This window comes from Bubalus bubalis, chromosome 2 (assembly GCF_019923935.1).
Source record: "Bubalus bubalis isolate 160015118507 breed Murrah chromosome 2, NDDB_SH_1, whole genome shotgun sequence".
Taxonomy (NCBI): Eukaryota; Metazoa; Chordata; class Mammalia; order Artiodactyla; family Bovidae; genus Bubalus; species Bubalus bubalis.
Window position 1 is genome coordinate 79,615,165 of NC_059158.1, and position 19,731 is coordinate 79,634,895.

The 19,731-nt window shown below is 41.3% G+C and overlaps 1 protein-coding gene across 5 annotated transcripts in view; it reads right to left on the bottom strand.

The window, feature by feature from the left end:
• CERS6 (ceramide synthase 6) overlaps window positions 1–19,731 on the bottom strand; it is a 349,042-nt gene that overhangs the window by 67,890 nt on the left and 261,421 nt on the right. For all 5 annotated transcript variants that reach the window (XM_045163992.1, XM_045163988.1, XM_045163990.1 and 2 more), the window contains 2 exons: window positions 14,052–14,102; window positions 11,605–11,697 (listed from right to left, as the gene is read on the bottom strand). In XM_045163992.1, the coding sequence (XP_045019927.1) occupies window positions 11,605–11,697; window positions 14,052–14,102 (144 nt within the window). The remainder of the gene's footprint in view (window positions 1–11,604; window positions 11,698–14,051; window positions 14,103–19,731) is intronic.

The window sequence follows — 19,731 nt, forward strand, 5'->3', positions numbered from 1 at the left end:
AGATGCACTCTGCTTTCAAGTGACGTAGGTATTTTTCTTAATCATACACACATATCTTTTTTCTCATTGAATTTTGGGTATTGAGATGTTCTCCATCACTACAAGTATTGCCAAATTACAAGCGCCAGTAGTTAGAAGCCCAAATATCCATCTTCTGGGTGCAGTTGAAATTATTCTTGGTCCAGCCGCACTAATTTGTACAGCTTTTCATGCTAGAAGGCTCACTTCTGGGACATTTAAAATACACCCAACGCAACAGTCTTAAGTGATGTGCAAGTTAACAGATTTTGCTCTCCTTTTTATCCGGCGTGAGGGTGGGGTGTGGGAAATAACACAGTGGACCAAGGCGAGGGCCAGCACGGGACAGCAAATAAACTCATTCAGGTTGGAAACATCCAGAATGGTCAGTAGGGGGCAGATTGGGCTCAACTAAAATCAGCCATCCCAGAACTCAAAAGCCATCATCCTCACATTTCCTGTAAAGCCTGTGCCGTGTGTTAGGTTGTGTCTGACTCTGCCACCCCATTGACTGTAGCCCGCCAGGCTCCTCTGTCCCTGGGAGTCTCCAGGAAAGAATACTGGAGTGGGTTGCCATCTCCTCCTTCAAACCCTGGAGGTTCTAAATGACAAATCAGGTCTCAATTTGGTGCTTTGGATGGAAGAAGAAAAAGTCTCCTCTAGGTTAGCCAAGCTGGGATGACGCTATAAGTTGTCAGGAGGGGTTCAGGGAAACTCTTATTATTATCATCAGCCTTATTGTCTGTCTTCTAATTCCTCTTCCTTCCACTGCCTGAACTCCCCACCTGCCTTCACCAACAGGCAGGACTCTACCTGCAAAACTTAACTGTCACCTTCCTTGCCCCCATGCAGTACTCTGGCCCTTCAGGGATTTTTCCCGGCTGGAAGGCTTTGTATTTTCTCTTCTTTTCTCCAAGCCCCACTCCCATTTGAGTATCTGGTGAACTTCTATCCATCCTGAGACTTGCCTACTAATTCTCAGGTTTCAGAAGGTTCAGACATGGTGATTTATTCCCAACAACGCCATAAGGCAAGTACTGTTTGAATGCCATTTTATAAAGAAACTGAGGCATGGAGAAGCTGTGAGATTTCTCCAGAGTCACATGGTAAGGACAGGCTCAAGGCCCATCAGCATCTAGTTCTGTGTGACTGGAGAGGTCAGGCTCCCATCACAGTGGACTGCTTCTCAGAAACAAGAGCACAGGGAAAGACGACAAAAAGGAAGGTGGCAGAGGGGGAGGACCCTTCTGAAAACACAGGTAAGTAGGAGCCTATCACACAGAGCAAGGTCGCTTCTAGGGGACAGGAAGAGAAGGGGATCAAGAGCAAAGGAAGATTAGCCATGAGTGGAAAAGGTGCCTCTTCTTAGGAGGCCAAAGGAGAGGACATGTCATGGGTCTGTTTATATTTAAGGGGATAGAAATGGAGGGAATTCACTGAGACAGGGAGATTCTTAGATAGATAACAGATAGATAGTAAGCCAAAGTAGACGCTTTCCCAAGACTCCTAGGATGACTTATGGGAAATTCTCCAGGGGAAGCAGAATGAAATGTCCTAATGAAAATGAAAGTGAAACTCACTCAGTCATGTCTGACTCTTTGCAACGCCTTGGACTATACAGTCCATGGAATTCTCCAGGCCAGAATACTGGAGTGGGTAGCCTTTCCCTTCTCCAGGGGATCTTCCCAACCCAGGGATTGAATCCAGGTCTCCCGCATTGCAGGAGAATTCTTTACCAGTTGAGCCACAAGGGAAGTCCAAGAATACAGGAGTGGGTAGACTATCCCTTCTCCAAGGCATCTTCCCGACCCAGGAATCGAAATGGAGTCTCCTGCATTGCAGGCGCATTCTTTACCAACTGAGCTATCAGGGAAGCCCCCCAAAAGGGGACACTGTGGCTGGATGGGCCAGGAAAAGAACCTGGACCTCTTGCGTGGCAGGCAAGACTTCTACCACTGAACCACCCATGCACCAATGAAAGTGATGCTTTCCAAATGTCAGTGCATCTCTCAAGGGAGGGTTGGATCCCTGAGGGCCTAGACTTAAGGACCCAGAGCCCTGGAGCAACAGCACTGTGTTGGTCCTGGGTGTAGGTCTCTCTGTAATGTGGCAATGCTGTGGCCCTTTCCTGCTGTCACTTCTCATCCTTGGACAGCAGTAGATGCCACCACAATGCCCCAGGGCTGTCACCGGGCTGGTCATCTAGCTGTGAGATTTAAAGATGCTTAAGGGCCTCTCCTCTGGCGAGGTGTTTGGGAGTTTGATTGCTGGAACAAGCTACTAATTTTGAATAAAATCTCATAAAACTGCCCCATAAGACATCCCCTCCTCCCGCCCACCCCAGACAAGACTGTTCTATTGTTCTCCCACCAGCCTGCGCACAGCCCTGGGTTGAAATGCTTTGATCACCAGTGGTGGCTTACTAAAATGAGCTGCCTCTTCTTCCCTTCTTTGATTCTGAAGTCACTGCAGTGAGAAAGAAACAGAAAGAGCCCTCAGAGTCAGCAGTACCTGCCTTGGAAGAAACCTAAGCTTGGAGGGCAGGATCTTGCTACTCCAGTCATCAGTGAACACACAAAAGAACAATTTGGTGCCTCTATGAAAGAGTGGTTAAGTGGTCTGCCTGCCAGTGTCTACAAGGAGCAGCACTGAGGTCACCCAGGGAGAATTCTACATCATCCTCCACCCTCTCAGGATGATCAGGTGTCATCTGGTGTGATTTCAGCCTTTCCAGCAAAGAGAGGAGATGCTGATACAATCTGAGGCATGATCCAAGAGTCATATCCTTGTTGTTGTTCGTTGTTCAGTCGCTCAGTCATGTCAGAATATTTGCGACCCCGTGGACTGCAGCACGCCAGGCTTCCCTGTCCTTCACCACCTCCTGGAGCTTGCTCAAACTCATGCCCATTAAGTCGGTGATGCCATCCAACCGTCTCATCCTCTGTTGCCCCCTTCTCCTCCTGCCTTCAATCTTTCCCAGCATCAGGGTCTTTTCCAATAAGTCAGCTGTTTGCATCAAGGTGGCCAACGTATTAGAGCTTCAGCTTCAGCATCAGTCCTTCCGATGAATATTCAGGACTGATTTCCTTTAGGATGGACTGGTTTGATCTTCTTGCAGTCCAAGGGACTCTGAAGAGTCTTCTCCAACACCACAGTTCGAAAGCATCAATTCTTTGGCACTCAATCTTCTTTATGGTACAACGCTCACATCTGTACATGACTATTGGAAAAACCATTGCTTTGACTATACAGATCTTTGTTGGCAAAGTAATGTCTCTGCTTTTTAATACGCTGTCATATCCTTAGGAAAGGCTTAAAAATAATCTAGGGACACTCCTGGTGGTCCGGTGGTTAACTGGTTAAGACTCTGTGCTCCCAATGCAGGGGGCACTGGTTCCATTTCTGGTCTGGGAAGTAAGATCCTGCATGCTCCACAGCACAGCCAAAATAAATAAATAAAATAAAGAGATGTTTTCTTAAAAAGAATAAAAATAATCTAGATGAGCAATTCTTAAATGTTTTGGTGTCAGGAGCGTATTCTTGAAAATTATTGAGGACACCAAAAATTGTTTGTTTATGTGGGTCATATCTATCAGTATTTACCACACTGGACATGAAGACTGGGAAAAATTTAAAAACATGTAAAACATGCTTATTAATTTATTTTAAATAAAATCCACTGTTAATTAACATAAATATATTTATAAAAAATAACCACAGTTTCCAAAATTTTAAAAATATAATGAACAGAGTGGTATTGTTTTCAGTTCAGTTCAGTTCAGTCATTCAGTTGTGTCCGACTCTTTGCGACTCCATGAATCGCCAGGGGTTCTTTGCAACCCCAGCACGCCAGGCCTCCCTGTCCATGACCATCTCCTGGAGTTCACTCAAACTCATGTCCATCGAGTCGGTGATGCCATCCAGCCATCTCATCCTCTGTTGTCCCCTCTTCCTCCTGCCTCCAATCCCTCCCAGCATCAGAGTCTTTTCGAATGAGTCAACTCTTCGCATGAGGTGGCCAAAGTACTAGAGTTTCAGCTTTAGCATCATTCCCTTCAAAGAAATCCCAGGGCTGATCTCCTTCACAATTGACTGGTTGGATCTCCTTGGTTTTACATGATTGCAAATCTCTTTGATGCCTATCTCATGCTGGATTTCATCATGGCATATATATTTAATCTGTTGCCCAGTTATTTTGGTGAAAGTATGTAAAGAAAATCTGGTATCACACAGTTGGAAATGGGAGAAGTATCTTAATAGTCTTTTTCAGATAGTTATGGATATTCTTCCTTGATATTCCAAACTTTGACAAGAGGGACATTCTTAAAGGTTAGTTGCAATATGGAATTTAAAATTATATCAATAAATTTTTCATGTTCTGTTACATAAAATCTTTTGGTCTGTCTTGACCTTTGAATGGATCTTTCACTCACGCATATTTTCAGAGCATCATGCATCATTTGGAAAACATTGGCTCATGGAGTTAAAGAAACATATTTTTGCACACTGTGTTAAAAATCACATTTATTGTCATCACTACGAATCTCCTGAGAAAAGTCTTTAAGTATTGAGATGCTATAGAGCTTTTGCTGGTGGACACAAGTCTTCTAAAAAATCTAATTTCTTGAAAGTTTGAGTTTTATCATTGACAACAAATAATGCCAATGGTTTTACTTGAAACACCTCGATACGTTCACTGTGTGCATTTTCAGTAATGTGTATATCAAATACACACAACGGAATAACTATAGTTTGTCATTCTTTCAAGTAAAAATTAGATTTTGGGGGGAAAAAGCAACCAGCACAGCCCTCAATGGAAAACACTAAGCATGTGTGACTTTTCTTGAGACACACTGGAGGTTGTTCTGCAGCAGAAGCTCTTCCTGGCTCCTTCCCATTTCATCAGACAAAATTAAAAAAATTAAATGTAGACTCAAGAATTAGAGGTTGCATAAATTAACACTTTTTACTAATTCAACAAGAGCATTCTCAAGTAAAACTGACACTTTTCCTTCCTGCAAGCACGTGGCAGAGAGAAATACAAAAGCTACTACTCACACCCTTTGCGGCCACTGCCAGCAACTTTACCATTACTTCTGCACCCTCAGTGTAAAGTTCAATGCAGTGAGAAAGGTAAGTGACATCCCAGCACTATTATGATTTCACTTTTGATGTTGTAGATCTTCTGAAAGGGTCTCAGGAATCTCTAGGTGTCTGAAGACCACACTTTGAGAACTGCTATCTTTACAGACGATTTCCAAATACTGTTCTAGGAGGTGATAATCAGCCAGATTATTAATAGTAGCTGTGCCAGTTAGGATAAGCTAGATTATGTGGCAATAATGAAACCCTTAAAATCTCAGTGGCTTATAACAAAAGTCTATGTCTTATTCTATTGTATGTTACCAACTAGCTGGGCAGGGGGCGCTCTGTTTATTGCCATCACTTAGGGACCCAGATGGAGCAGCCTCCATCTCAAAGGTTATCAATTACTATGAAAGTGAAAGTGGTTAGTCTCTCAGTTGTGTCTGACTTTGCAACTCCATGGACTGTAGCTCCCCAGGCTCTTCTGTCCATGGGACTTTCCAGGCAAGAATACTTGGAGTACTTGGAGTGGGTAGCCATTCCCTTCTCCAAGGGATCTTCCTGACCCAGGGATCGAACCTGGGTCTCTGGTACTACAGGCATATTCTTTACCATCTGAGCTACCAGGGAAGCCCCATCATGCTAGAGGGAAAAGAGACTCTAGTGGGTCTCACTCTAGCAATTCCATTACATCATTGACTAAGTCAGTTCTGCTCACAGCCTACCAGCCATCTGGTCATATCCAACCACAAGAAGGGGCATGGCTGAGTGTACCGTGGCTGAGTGTACCATCCTCAAGTATGTGCTTGAGAGTAGAGAGTTGGCAATATTTGGTGAGTCACATTGACGATTATGGTAATAGCCAACATTTATGGAGCCTTTTTTATGTGCCGTGGACTGTTTCAACAGCTTGTATCACTTACCTATGCTCTTAACACTCCCATGAGGTAGGTTATATGAACTCTATTCTTTAGACCAGAACACAAAGGCACAGAGAGGTAAGCTACATTGCTCAAGGTCACACCAAATTAGGAGAGGTTCTGGGGAGGTAGAAGGACTCCAAAGCCCATGCCTTCAATCTCTAAGAAGACCCAAATAACCTATAATTTTCCCCAGTCTTAAGCAAAATGAGAGAGATAAAAACTTTTCATAATTATAAATATAAAGGATTGTCCTTTTTTTTTTTTCACAAGGTATCTTTTCTCTTTTAAAATGTTAAGATGTCCTTTCTTTTATGAAGTAATTTCCTTACCAGGAAAAGTAAAAGGTTGGCAACTTTAAGTTAACTCCTTTTCCTAATAATTTCTGCTCATTTTAACTGATCAAAAGTAGAAAAATTTGTGACCACTAGTTTAGGAGGTTTTTTGATTTGTTTTGGGTCCTAGCACTATGCTTTGATTCAACCAAATTTTAGTCATTATGTGCTGGGTACTGCTCTGAGTTCTGTCAAGCATTGTACAAGATAGATGGTTTCATGGACATTGTTTTATTTAATTCTATGCCATACTGCTTCCTTAATAAAAGATTAAAACATGCTTTTTTTAAAATCCTAAAGCTAACTGAAACAGGAAAGACCTGGAGCATGGCAGGCCCCCACAAGGTATCTAAAGTACTCAAAGCAATAGATACCAGTAATTTCCCACAAAAGTTACCAAACAGCAAACACAAGCTTCTCAATAAGTTTCTCACTAAACTTCATCATCATCACCTCTCTCTGTCAGGGATCTTTCATGAGATGTACTTTTTCTCTCAGGTTAAAGACCAAAAGAGCAATAAGTTGATTTCACCAGCTGGGTCCTGGAACTCAGCCATGGGTGATTTTTTGCAAAGCACTCTAAACACAAGCAAGGTTCATTGGCCAAGGGCCCAGGCCGTCAACCCAAACAGCAGCCTAGTTAACAGCGACACAAGGCTTGCACACCAGCAAGCTGTTCTGAGCTCCAACATAGTCATATTTATCAACTTCCATTAGAAAATTTAGATGCACAGGAGAAATACTTATTGTGAACAGGTGCTGGAAAACAGAATCTTAATAAAAATTAAGCCTTGGGAAATAAAAGGTGATTCAAACAATATTGAATACCAAGAATATACCTGTTGTTTTTTTAATAAGGTACCTTAATGATTTTTTTTTTAACAAAAGAAGAAAGGCAAAAAGGAAGGGAAGGAGAGCAGAATGGGCAGAAGAAGAAAGAAGGAAGGAAAAAATCCTCAAAAAGATACACATACCTTGGTATCATACAATAGAATACTTAAATTATGAGTCCATTATACCAAATGACTGCCTCTTGACTAGCACCTTTTCTCTGGGAATATTAATAGCATGTATGTCATCACTGACCAAATAAGTACCAACCCCGGAGATGACCAAGAGAGGCAAGGTGTTCTGTCACCATAGAGACCAAAGTTCTCCAATCATTTTTAAACTCCAGATTCTGCTTGGCAACAGAGCAATTAAAAAAAAAAAAGACGGCAATACTAGGACATTTCTAGAGGGGAGAGTCTGTGAATATAAAAGCCATTTTTAGAAAGACTTGTGAACCAACTAAGTCCCAAAGAGTTATTTCTGAACCTCACATTTTAAGGTATTGATTCTAACAGCTGGGGGCATGCATTTAGATCAAACATTGATAAATTCTGGTCCCTATTTGAAAACGGTTGTTCACGTTCATTGTTATTTGATAGGGCAAGTAAAGAAATATTTTTATAACCTTTCTATTTAACCACTATATGTACAGACTTCAGAAATTGATTATCATGGGTGTCAATGGGTGTCTTCAAACAGATCTATTCTATAATTAGGAGGAGGGTTGTTTTTAGAGGGTGAGGGCTTAGTTAACAGTTGCAATATAGAAGGTGGGGATGTATTTGGCAACAGACTATACCAGAAGTCCTTGCTGATGGCTGGAATGGTAGGTCTTTCGGGTGGGAGGGAAGTGAGGCGGGAACCCCTAAGGATCTGCAGTGGCTGTAGCCATGGTTTGAAGGAAAAAGGGAAGGATTAATGAGCAACTCACTAATGAGAGATAGCCACAGCACAGAAGACCTTCCTTATTAAAATCTGTGCAGAGTAACAAGCACATATGGTAGTAGCCAAATTCCCATTTTGTACAAGAAACAAGACTAAGCCAGCTGCACCAGGAATGTTCAAAGGTACTCTGACCAAGGGGAGAAGGAAGAGGAGCCAGATGGCCACAGTAAGCTACAGCGTTGACCAGAAAATGTATATATTATTAATTTAGCAACATTGACAACACGTACAGGCCTGAATAAATGCCATTTTCATGGACCTCACTGTAAAATGCCCCTTTTTGTAGGCTTTCTCTGCACTGATGCAAGATAAGTGAAAAGCATACAAAATGATACACTTTAGCCCCTGAAATGAATCCACTTATAATTACTATTAAGAAAATGGTAATTTGTCATAAGATAATGAAGCCTCTGTGAGTCCTCTTGGCTCAGTGAAAAGATACGGTGCATGTATGCTGAGGAAGCTCAAGCAAGAGGAAGCGGCTTGGTGACTTGATGCAGCAACGTCTCCCGAGGACTAGGCTCCTGGGGGCCAACTAACAGTCAGTTTTGCTTCCATTCATCTCTGACCCAAGATGGCATTCCTAATTGTCATGAAGCAAAGAGGAACAAATAAAATGGCAAAGAATGGCAGAAGGCCTGTTGCCTCTAATGTCAGGAGCATGGAGGGGCAAGTCAACACGAGATGTGTGGACACATCCAATGGCTCATCTGTGAGGAATCATGGGACTGTGCTTGGTAAACTTGGGCTCTAATTTATTCCCACATAGTACAGCTTTGAAAATTCACTGTACATCAATTTTCTCAATTAGAAGATGGGAAGAACAGTCAAAACTCCTTCTTTGTTATACAAGTGTTTTCTGTGACTACCTGGAAACATTTCTCCTCAAAAGAAAATACAATCTGTATTCTTCAGCCTTAAGCAGGACATTTTGACATGTGCTACAACATGGATGAACCTGAGGCCATTATGCTAAGTGAAGTATGTCAGTCACAAAAGGACATGTGTGGTGTGAGTCCACTTAAATGAGGTAAGGAGTCATCAAATTCATGGAGACAGAAAGTAGAATGGTAGTTTTCAGTGATGGGGTTGGCGGTGGCAGGAATGGGGATTTGTTGACTAATGGGTACGGAATGTCAGTTCCACAACATGAAAGGGGTTCTGGAAACGGGATGCACGACAGTGTGAATGCGCATGACATTACTGAACTATACACTTGAAAATAGTTAAGATGGTAAATTTTGTGTTTTGATTTTTCCCAAAATGAATGATTTCAAAAATAAATAAAATGCACAACAGGCCTGGCATGGTGGACAGCATCACTCTCCAAGTATTGACTACAGGATTGAAGAAGACTCCTTGTGTAAGAGAGACAAGATCTAACTGACTTATCAACACTGAAAGACCTTTAAACATTTTCAGAAATGGACCCAAAGCATTTGGTGCAATGAGTAAGGGAACCACCAATTATAAGCCTTAGCCCTTACAGGAACCATCCACCTCTGAGAATCAGATGACACACACCGCATTAAGGCTGTGCTGTCAGGAAAGACAGCCATTTGCCAGTCAAGTAAGCCACTGCCGTAGGGGACTGGAAGGAGTAGACCTGGGGGAGGTGATGCAGGTACTGCTGCTGCTGCTGCTAAGTCGCTTCAGTCGTGTCTGACTCTGTGCAACCCCATAGACGGCAGCCCACCAGGCTCCCCCGTCCCTGGGATTCTCCAGGCAAGAGATGCAGGTACTAGGTAAATGCTTTTCAGCTGCCACTTGGACATTTTGCAATTTGGCAGATTACCGATCTAACCAAGAAATGGTTTGTTACAGTATTGTGATCCATCACAATGCACAGTACTATTTGCAAAGAAGCTTAGAAGATATCCATTAGCAGTCAGAAGACATTCTGATGAATCCATTTACTCATTCACCCTAAACTGAGCCCCACCCCAGGCAGGTGCACTGACAGTCATGAGAGGTATAAAGATGAACATATCCTGCTCTTTGCCTGCCAAGTCTGGTGAAGGGAGAGAGATTCCAGCCACAGGCAAGGTCTTGTAAAAAACAAAGATGTCATGGAAAAAATGTGTTTCAACACTGGAGAGATGATATTTGTAACTAAGACATATGTGTGTGTCAGGGGGAAGAGAGACTGGAGTGGTGGGTTGGAATCATGGTGACAAAGCTGAATATCTCCCCAGGTAGCCTGGCTTTGTTTTGAAGATTTGAGAAGCATAACTCTTAGATGGCAGGTAGACAAGAATAACTACTTAGAAAGAAGGGCCATTTAAGAGGCCGCTGTAATAGATTAAGCCAAAATAGGACTCAAACTAAAGTGTTAGTGACACCAAGAAGTAGGTACAAGGAGTGGCAAAGAGGAGAGCAAAGGAAGGCTTCTAGCTTACATGGCTGTTGGTGACAAATATTACTGGAAGAAGAACAAGACTAGGGGAAGACAATGTCTTCAGTTGGGTACACTTTGTATGTATGGCTCAGACTTCTCATTCATAAAAGGAAAACAAATAGTAAATGATCAGATGGGATCTTAGCACTGTGGTGAGGATTAAATGATAAAATAACAAGAAGAACATCATACTTTCATTTATGATTAGTTTTGTGTAAGTGTGGGAGCCAGAGAAGATTTGGGACAGGAGACAGTTGGGAGTTACTGGTATAGACATAATTGTTAATAGTGCCGAAGGGTGTAAGCTGGATCACCCAGGGAGATGACATCCTGTAATCTAGGACCAGACCCTGGTGCATGCAAATATGCAGAGCATGGGGGGTGGGGGCTGGAGTGGAGGCCAGCAGAGACGGCTTTGAAGAAGTGATCCAAATATGAGTATCTGGAAAAAATAGCTTCACAGAAAAAAAAAACAAACCCAACAGTGAGCAGCCAAAAGCACCAATTCTGGCCAGAAGCTGATAAAATGAGAACTAGAATGAGAGGGTTTAACACTGAAGAGGTCAAGAGTACCATTAGCAGAAGCTACTCCAGTGGAGGGTAGGGTGAGAGCCAGTTACAGCTCACTTAGGAAGGTTGTATTTTCCTGACATATTTTGACATTACATAACTCTTTAATTGGGGAAATCTTCACTCTTTAGGGCTGAAACACTGAGCTTTCACTCTCTCCCAGGAGTCACAGATACAATTTTTCCTCTTCATTTCATTTGGACAACAGAGGGACTTGGGACTCAGACTGAGAGGAAATTAATGCCGTTAAGAATAATTGCTATATTTTATCACTGAGAAAAGAACACTAGGTGTGGGGTTGGGGGAGAGTGAAGAGACAATGGGATTAAAATACAGAACAGCACAAACAAAAGTAGAGAATCTTCTATAATAATGCTGAAAGTCATACTAATTCAGTACTGAAGGGAGAACAGAAGTGGGTGCTTCTGAGACTCTACACCCATCTGCCAAGGGTCATGAAAAACGCCCGTCTGCAAGTCCTTTACAACATACCCACTCTTACCTTTCTTTTGATATCAGTGAACTGGGAAAACATTAAAGACCAATAAAACGACAGCTCCAGGATATAATAGTAGTGAAGGTCAGGTGTGAGTGGCTGAGGATCAAAGAGAAAAAGGCATGATTAATAATTAATAGGAAACCAAATCTGTTTCAAACATCTCAAGCTCAGTACTGGAAAGTGACATGGTGTTACACCACCACAAATTCCAGCCCCATTCTCTCTGTCGATAAGAGAGCTTTGAAGCATTCCTCTAATCCACAGCTTGATGGAATTCGTTTTGTTTCATCTCCAACCAGAAAAGTGACAACTGGTATGAACATTTGGCTGCTGCTGCTGCTAAGTCACTTCAGTCATGTCCGAACATTTGGCATTGATACCCAATTCGCGATTCATTTCAACAATCGCATTTATGGTTCTCTGACATGCGTCTCTACAAGATTCCTTTAGGCAACTTGCAAAAAAATTCTAACACATACACAGAAAGAATAAATCTGGACAACTCCCATGAGATTCTTTGAGATTCCTGTACTCAATTCCGTGAGTACAGGGACCAGGGGAGGCGAAATAAGCTGGAGTACTCTATGAGTCATGGAGGCACAGTTTCAGATTCTGTCTTAATTGGAGCTTTTTTGTTTTTAGAAAATGTTCTGTACATTGTGAAGATTTTTAAAAAGATAATTCAAAAATATTTATTACAAGATCAGGGGACAAGGAAACTGCTAAGAGATACAAGTTAGGCACCTACCAGGGAATCTGGGATCAAGCCCCAGTTCCACAGTTTAAGTAGTTATAAAACTTGGGCCTTGGTTTACTTATTGGAAAATGGAGGTAACATCTGCTTTACCTGCCTCAGAGGTCCAGGAATGAGGAGAGGCTCAGAGAGGCAGGGGAAGTCAATGCTATTTATTTTGCACATAAATCCATAAAGACAAAACAGAGTTTTAAAAACACATTTTTGATGAGTTGTTTTTAATTGTTTCACTGAGTTATAATGAAATAACTTGATTTCCCCAGTGAATGAAAGACCTTTGAAACTCATTACACGAATACATCCACACCACTGCATACAAGCCATAGTATACATGGTAAATACAATTGAAACTGAAATGCTCTGTAAACCAATAACAGCATAATGACTAAGTCGTATGAGAAGCACTCACTTAACTACCAACTCTAAGCATGGACACCAAGAAAAACAGTTGTTCCCCTCATTTATCTTTGTCAACAAAACACACGAGGAACAGGATCCTTTCCATGCAATATGCCATTTAGGATACAGAACTGTAAACGACAATATTCTGAGTATAATATTTAAGTTCATAAAACAGCAGTTGCGACTGAGAATTACAATTGTGTGCAGCAAGTGACTGCTTTCGATGTTACTTTAGTCTCGACCAGATGGCCTTGGAATGTTCAGCTCTCTCGGACCATGTCATGTTGTTGATTTTCAGTCTTTCCTAATTTGAATAAACCATGTGAAAGAGATGGAAATGCAAACTGGAATCCCCATTTCAATATGTTCCTAGCCTTGACCTTGTCTAAGGAATAGCCAACACCAGTCCCTATGCCCTGTTGCAACACAGTGTGTAATAAGAAGAAGCAGGGCACGCCTGCTGTCCATTAACTTCGTTAGACCAAATGCCTCTAAAAAGGCAATCCATAGAAGCCTGAACTCAAAAATCCACATTGCTTACCACAATGTCAGTCTCTCTATTTTATTAACAAAATACATGGTTGTATTTGTTTCTCTTAAATAATATATCTCAGTTGAACTAGAAATTCTAGAACTGTTTCAGCAAGACATTTCTAGAGAAGTCCCGTTTTGATATTCAAATAGTAACTGAGCTAGAGACCACAACACATGGTAATATTACTAGATTCAAGATCCGAGGCAAGGGTATATCTGTGGGCAGGGATCTGAAATGCTCTCTGTCTGGGATATGATTTTAATCTCATTTTCAACAATGCTATTTTTGTCTATGTGTAACGGGACAAGCCCATTTTTCCATGCTCAAGGGAAATGGTGTTTGATTTACATCTATAGAGGCTGCTCCTAAGCCACAAAGTGAACCAATTTCAGCATGCCTATCCCAGCTCCTTACTCGAGCTTTGCCCACTAGCTGTTGAGACAGGCCAGGGCTATTATCAGCCCAAAAGCAGATGGGCTGTTAGAAGGAGAACTTACCCACCTACTGAAGTGATCATATCTTACTCTTCAGCAAACGCACCTTCCACACTTCCTCCATCTGCTCAAGCAAGTGAACACAGTTTCTGAACTAACAGAAAGTACCTTCCTCACTAGGCTACATCCACCATCAAGCAGCGGGGGCAGGGCAGGGGCAAAAAGCAAGGTGGCTGCCCAACCTGCTGGGACCTGCCAGAAAGCATGGTGCTGGCTTAGGAAGAGCTCTCCATGTGTGAAAATCCAGACAGCAATGCGTCCTTACCTGATAGGGGTAGTTGTACCAGCAATGCTTTGTATTCCACAGCCAGGGCGTCTGAAAAACATGACAGAGAAACCATTTTACATGTTTTGGAAAAGAAGCAGGATAAGAGAAGTTTATGACAGATTCTGGCCTCCCAATATTTCGGGATTTCAATAATCTACCTGCGTGAGAACTGAAGGACTTAGTACAGTCGGGAATGGGAGAGCAAAGAATTGAAGAGTCCATCATGCATTCTCTCTGGAGAATCTTCTAAACTCAACCGGCAGTATTTCAGGCTACTTCTAGGATAGAGTCCCGGATGGCACTTTTTTATATTGTGCTGGTTCAGTAGACACATTCCTGCTAGGTAACCAGCCTCAATAGCAGAGTTCTTCAAGTGTCTCGCCAAGATCCATTGCAAATCCTCCATCTCACTATTATCAATAAACAATGCTGACAGTTGATGCACATTTCTTTGAAACTCCTCCAATTCATTGTTCACCAAGCAACATTATTAATCAATTGTTTCAAGCTTTGACTGGGGTCAGTAGCAGGCAGGTACACTTATTTCAGTTGGACCAGCTCTGACTAATTCCAGGCCTGAGTAGATTAACCCTCACAGTACACTCCACCCCGAGTGGAGTCAAGGTCTTTCAAAGAAAAAACAATGTTTCTTAATTTAACAGAATCACTTGCCTTACCACATTGTAAAATTAAAGAGAACATCTAAGTATACACACATATTCCAAACATTTTTAATAAGCAGGTAGGGTTGGTATGGATTTGAACAGACAGCTCAACCATCCCCTAACACCAGCACAAAGTTTCTCATATTTCTGTACTAACTTTGCAATTCTTTTGCATCCCTTATCTTCGTGGTATACATCTATATACATCTGATACACATCTGTATGTTTCTTACTATTAGGAAACCTAATCTATCATTAATCCAATCTGTGTGTGGGTTTATATATCTCAAAATGATAAAACTGTCATTGAAAGATTAATGTCAGATATATTTGTACTGACCTAACCTGGAGAATCCCAGGGACGGGGGAGCCTGGTGGGCTGCCATCTATGGGGTCGCACAGAGTCAGACACGACTGAAGCGACTTAGCAGCAGCAGCAGCAGCAGCAGCAGCAGCAGCAGCAGCAACCTTCCTGTTTGGTCCCAGGTCCTATAAGAGCGAAAGTTGCTCCCATCTGCACCAGGATAACTTAGTTGTCTCTCTGAAAGCCATAGAGGTATCTTTCCACCTTGCATTGATGACTATGAGGATGAGGAGGATATTAGAGAGTATTTGTAGAGTCCTCCCTATGACCATATGCTTTTTTTTTGGAGGATACATTGTTTTTTGAGAATTTTCCTCCATGATCTATTATTTATTTAACCAATTAAAAAGTTGTTTCTCTTTCAAAGTGAAATGTTAGTCATTCAGTCGTGTCTGACTCTTTGTAATCCCATGGACTGTGCCTGCCAGGCTACTCTGTCCATGGAATTTTCCAGCAAGCTTACTGGGGTGGGTTTCCATTTCACACTCACATGTATGGACTCATTTAATCCTTATAGTAAGTAGCGGTAGTATTTCCCTCATTTTATAGATAGGTAAATTCAGACCCTGAGCCCACAGTTAACTGCCTCGGTTAAACAGCCAGGCAGGACCAGAGCTGCATATCAAGCTCAGACTGTCTGGTCTTAGAGCCAAACATAGCCACTGTGACTCTGCCTTTAGGTCTGATAAAAACTGAACCAGGCCTTAGTTCAGGGAGCTAGGCAGAATTAAAAAGCCACACCATGCCCTAAACCTAATGATGTTCAGGGATCTTTACAGCCTCATTTCACTTAGGCACTCCTGGTTCTCCTTCCTTTTTTCCTGCTTTTGCCATTTGCTACCTGTGCAACGCTGTACATATCATGTAGTCTCTCTGCACCAAACATCCTGGAGGCCCAAGTTGCCTGTCTGACTGTCTTCTCCATTTCTCATGTCCATGACATTGAGGTTTATGACTGACCAACCTCATAAGGTGATTATAAAGATCAAATGAGTGAACAAGTAAAAAAAATGATGCAGAGGCTTCAGAAGTTTGATTGTCTTCTATAAACAACACAAGTCCATTGAGGAAGACATAGAAAATATTGAAAATAATAATAAGAAAAGTAATTGAATTCTTGTCACTACTAACATTTTAATATACAGCCCACTTTGAGCCTCTTTTCTATATAATATAGATATTGATACAGACATGGATAGATTTGTCCTTAAACACATACATACACACATTATTTTTAAATTTGGGCACAACACAGCAAAATCTATTTTAAAGTAGAGTACAAATATTATTTATTACCGTTCTCTCTGATAAAGCTGTTTACTATCTCTACAATCGACTGAAAGTCCCTGAGGGAAAACTATGTCATATTCTCACGTTTATCTCTCCAGCATGAGACACTCAAGGTGACAGTTCAGCATTCATTACTGAATGCTAATGAAAAGGAATACAGAATTAAATCCAAGACCTATAAAAAGGCTTGCAGCATTTTTCTGAATGTATCAGTCCCCAGTGCACAGGGCAAGCGTGTGCTTGCTTCTAAAGACATAGCGGAAATCTCCTCCACTATAGTCATCCTTCCCCTTACAGACAAAAGAGCAAGGGTATGACTCCTACTGACCCAGAAGCACCCATCATTTAGAGCTTCCCTTCCTTTGTGAGCTTCTTCTAACCCCCAGGCTTTTCTCTGGATGTATCAGATGTGCATCACCTAGACCTGCTTGTATCATATGTGAAAGTGGACTGATCTGCAGAAACAGTGCATAAGTCTTTGTCTCTCACTGGGCTCTGCCTCCTTAAAGCAGGAGTAAAGAACACTGAGAATTTGATGGGGCTACCAGGGCCATGGGATTCCCAGGTGGCAGAGTGGTAAAGAACCTGCCTGCCAATGCCGCAGATGCAGGTTTGATCCCTGGGACAGAAAGGTTCCCTGGAGGAGGAAATGGCAACCCATTCCAGTATTCTTGCCTGGGAAATCCCATGGACAGAAGGAGCCTGGTGGGTTATAGTCCATGGGGTCACAAAAAGAGTCATACAACTTAAGAGACTAAACAACCACAAACAGCAACCACTACCAGGGCCATAGCTCAGCTTGCAAGCTCGCCAGTCAAACGTTTAAATCAGCACTTGCACATACTTATTTCACAGTACATTTTTATGTGTACTTCCTACTTTGATGATACTCGATATTAATATACTCCATATGCTACATTTTTCTAGGGACTCATGTTATGGTCCCTCAAACTCTTTGAGACAGAATAAATGCTGTCTTTCCCAAAAAACAGATGAGAAGACAAGTCCATGAAAAGGTGATTCTCCTAATTTCTAATAGGAGAAATTCAACACAAGTGTATGAATCTGGATTGCTGCTTATAATTTAATGCATTAGGTATAACATCTTTAGTTTCAACTGATATCATAAATCTATTGTTCTTTAAAATCAGTTTTTTCAGATATCTTTTTAAGAGCAATTTCCTTGTTCATTTGATATCAAAATGAACAATGCTTATCAGATAATGCTTATCTGTATAAGCATTAACATAATTAAGAACATAAAAAGCTGCAATATTTAGATGTCAAGAAAGAATAATGGTGATTAAAAAACACACTGAAAGCCCTCATTTTATAAGGATGAGCCTAGCATCTTCCTACATAATTAGAGAAAAGCTCTGAACCTAGGACAGTGCAAGGTGATTCAAGCACATTTTCCGGAAATAGAAATGCCTTTTTACATGGCATTACAGTAACGGGACAATATCAATGCTGGAAAATCCAAAAACTCAATGATTCTCAAACCTTGGCCTTCCAATAAGACTCACTTTATTTCCCCTCAAAGATATACTCTTAAATAATGCTATGAAATACTTTACAGATTTTAAAGTATTTTATACATATTGCCTCATTTAATTTTCATAACAACATTGTAAGTGCTCAACTAACACAGCATGCAGGTGCCAGAAAGGATAAAGAACATGTTGGCAATGGAGCCTCCTCAGACTATTAAAATGCAAGTTCTGATTCAGTAGGTCTGGCTTGGGGCTGATATTCTACATTTTTGACAAGTTTCAAGATGATGCTCAGACCTTGGACCACACTTTAGAGTAGTAAGGTGCTACAGAAAAGTAAGGAGGATGATCCAACTTGGTATTACCAGGTGTAAGACACTTTGCTAGGCACTTTGTTATAATATTTCATAATTCAGTGTTAGCTGAATAAATGAATGAATTATTTCTCATCTTTACTGTAGCCATATGGAACAGAAGTTGTTAGCAAAACAGTAGTTAGCTGGAGATAGTGCTTCTCAACCAACATCCATGCTTGCTAGAACCACACACCTAAGATATATATGGTGGAAGAGATGTGAGCAGGGTTGACATGGGCCACTTTGGGATGCCACCCCTAGTGATGAATGTGAATGAGCTGTTCTCATCCTTTCTCCATTTCCATCAGAGGAAGATAGTAAGGGCTGGAGCTGTCATCTTTGACCCTGAGACAGAAGTTTCTGTTGATGTTAGTGTCAGAGACCACCTACTAGCCCTGGTCTGCTTACCTTGGACTATATGTGTGAGACAGATAAATTCCTATCATTTTTCTTATACATATATAAATAGCCTGTATTCTCACTAATAGAGTCATCTAATACTTGCAGGACCCACCATGGATTCCAAAATTCAAGGAATCCAAAATCCTGCATTTTGTTATGGTAGTCGGGGGTGACTTACACATTGTAAGACAACCCTTCATATACAGTACTTAATAGCTATTAAAGTGTGTGTGTGTGTGCTTAGTCACTCAGTCATGCCCAACTCTTTGCAACCCCACAGACTGTAGCCCATCAGGCTCCTCTGTCCATGGGGATTCTCTAGGCAGGAATACTGGAGCGGGTTGCCATGCCCTTCTCTAGGGGATCTTCCCAGCCCAGGGATCAAATTCAGGTCTCCCACACTGCAGGTAGATTCTTTACTGTCTGAGCCACCAGGGAAGCTATTCAAGTACACATCAACTAATTTCAATTTAAGAAGACTTACAAAACATCTGAACAAGGTTAAGACCATAAAAGAGTACATAATGAATGACTTTTAACATTCTCGATTTAAAACACAATGTAAAATGACATTTTCATTATGTTATGTACATCTGCTCCCAGACACAATACTTGAGATACAACTTGGCCACACGCACATCCAACAATAGCACAGTGTCCCAGGGGAGGCTTCTGCAGCTCTTACCCTGAGCAAACCCAACCCCAGCACCGGGATGGAGGTCAGACGTGCTGCTGGAGGTCAAAAGCAGTCCTCGTTCGCCTTTTGACTAAATGCATAAGATTCAAGCGCTATGTATTCTGTGATTATTTTTTAAGTAGCCTTTTTTTTTTTTTTAAGTGTCAGCAAATGTGAGTTTTTAAAAAATCCGGTTTCTTTTTAATCAATTGTTCTGTAGAGGTTTCATAGTGAATAGGACTAACAAAAATAGATGAGGTTTGATCATTTCACTTTACTGTCTGGAATAAGATAGGTTTGGTCTTATTTTTTTTAAAGTTCCATTTGATATACTTCTTAAAAACAATAGTTAAAAAATAAGTGTTCTATTAATTTCTGAGAGTTTGATATTGAAATTCCAACTAAAAGTCTTAACTTATCTACTTAAACAA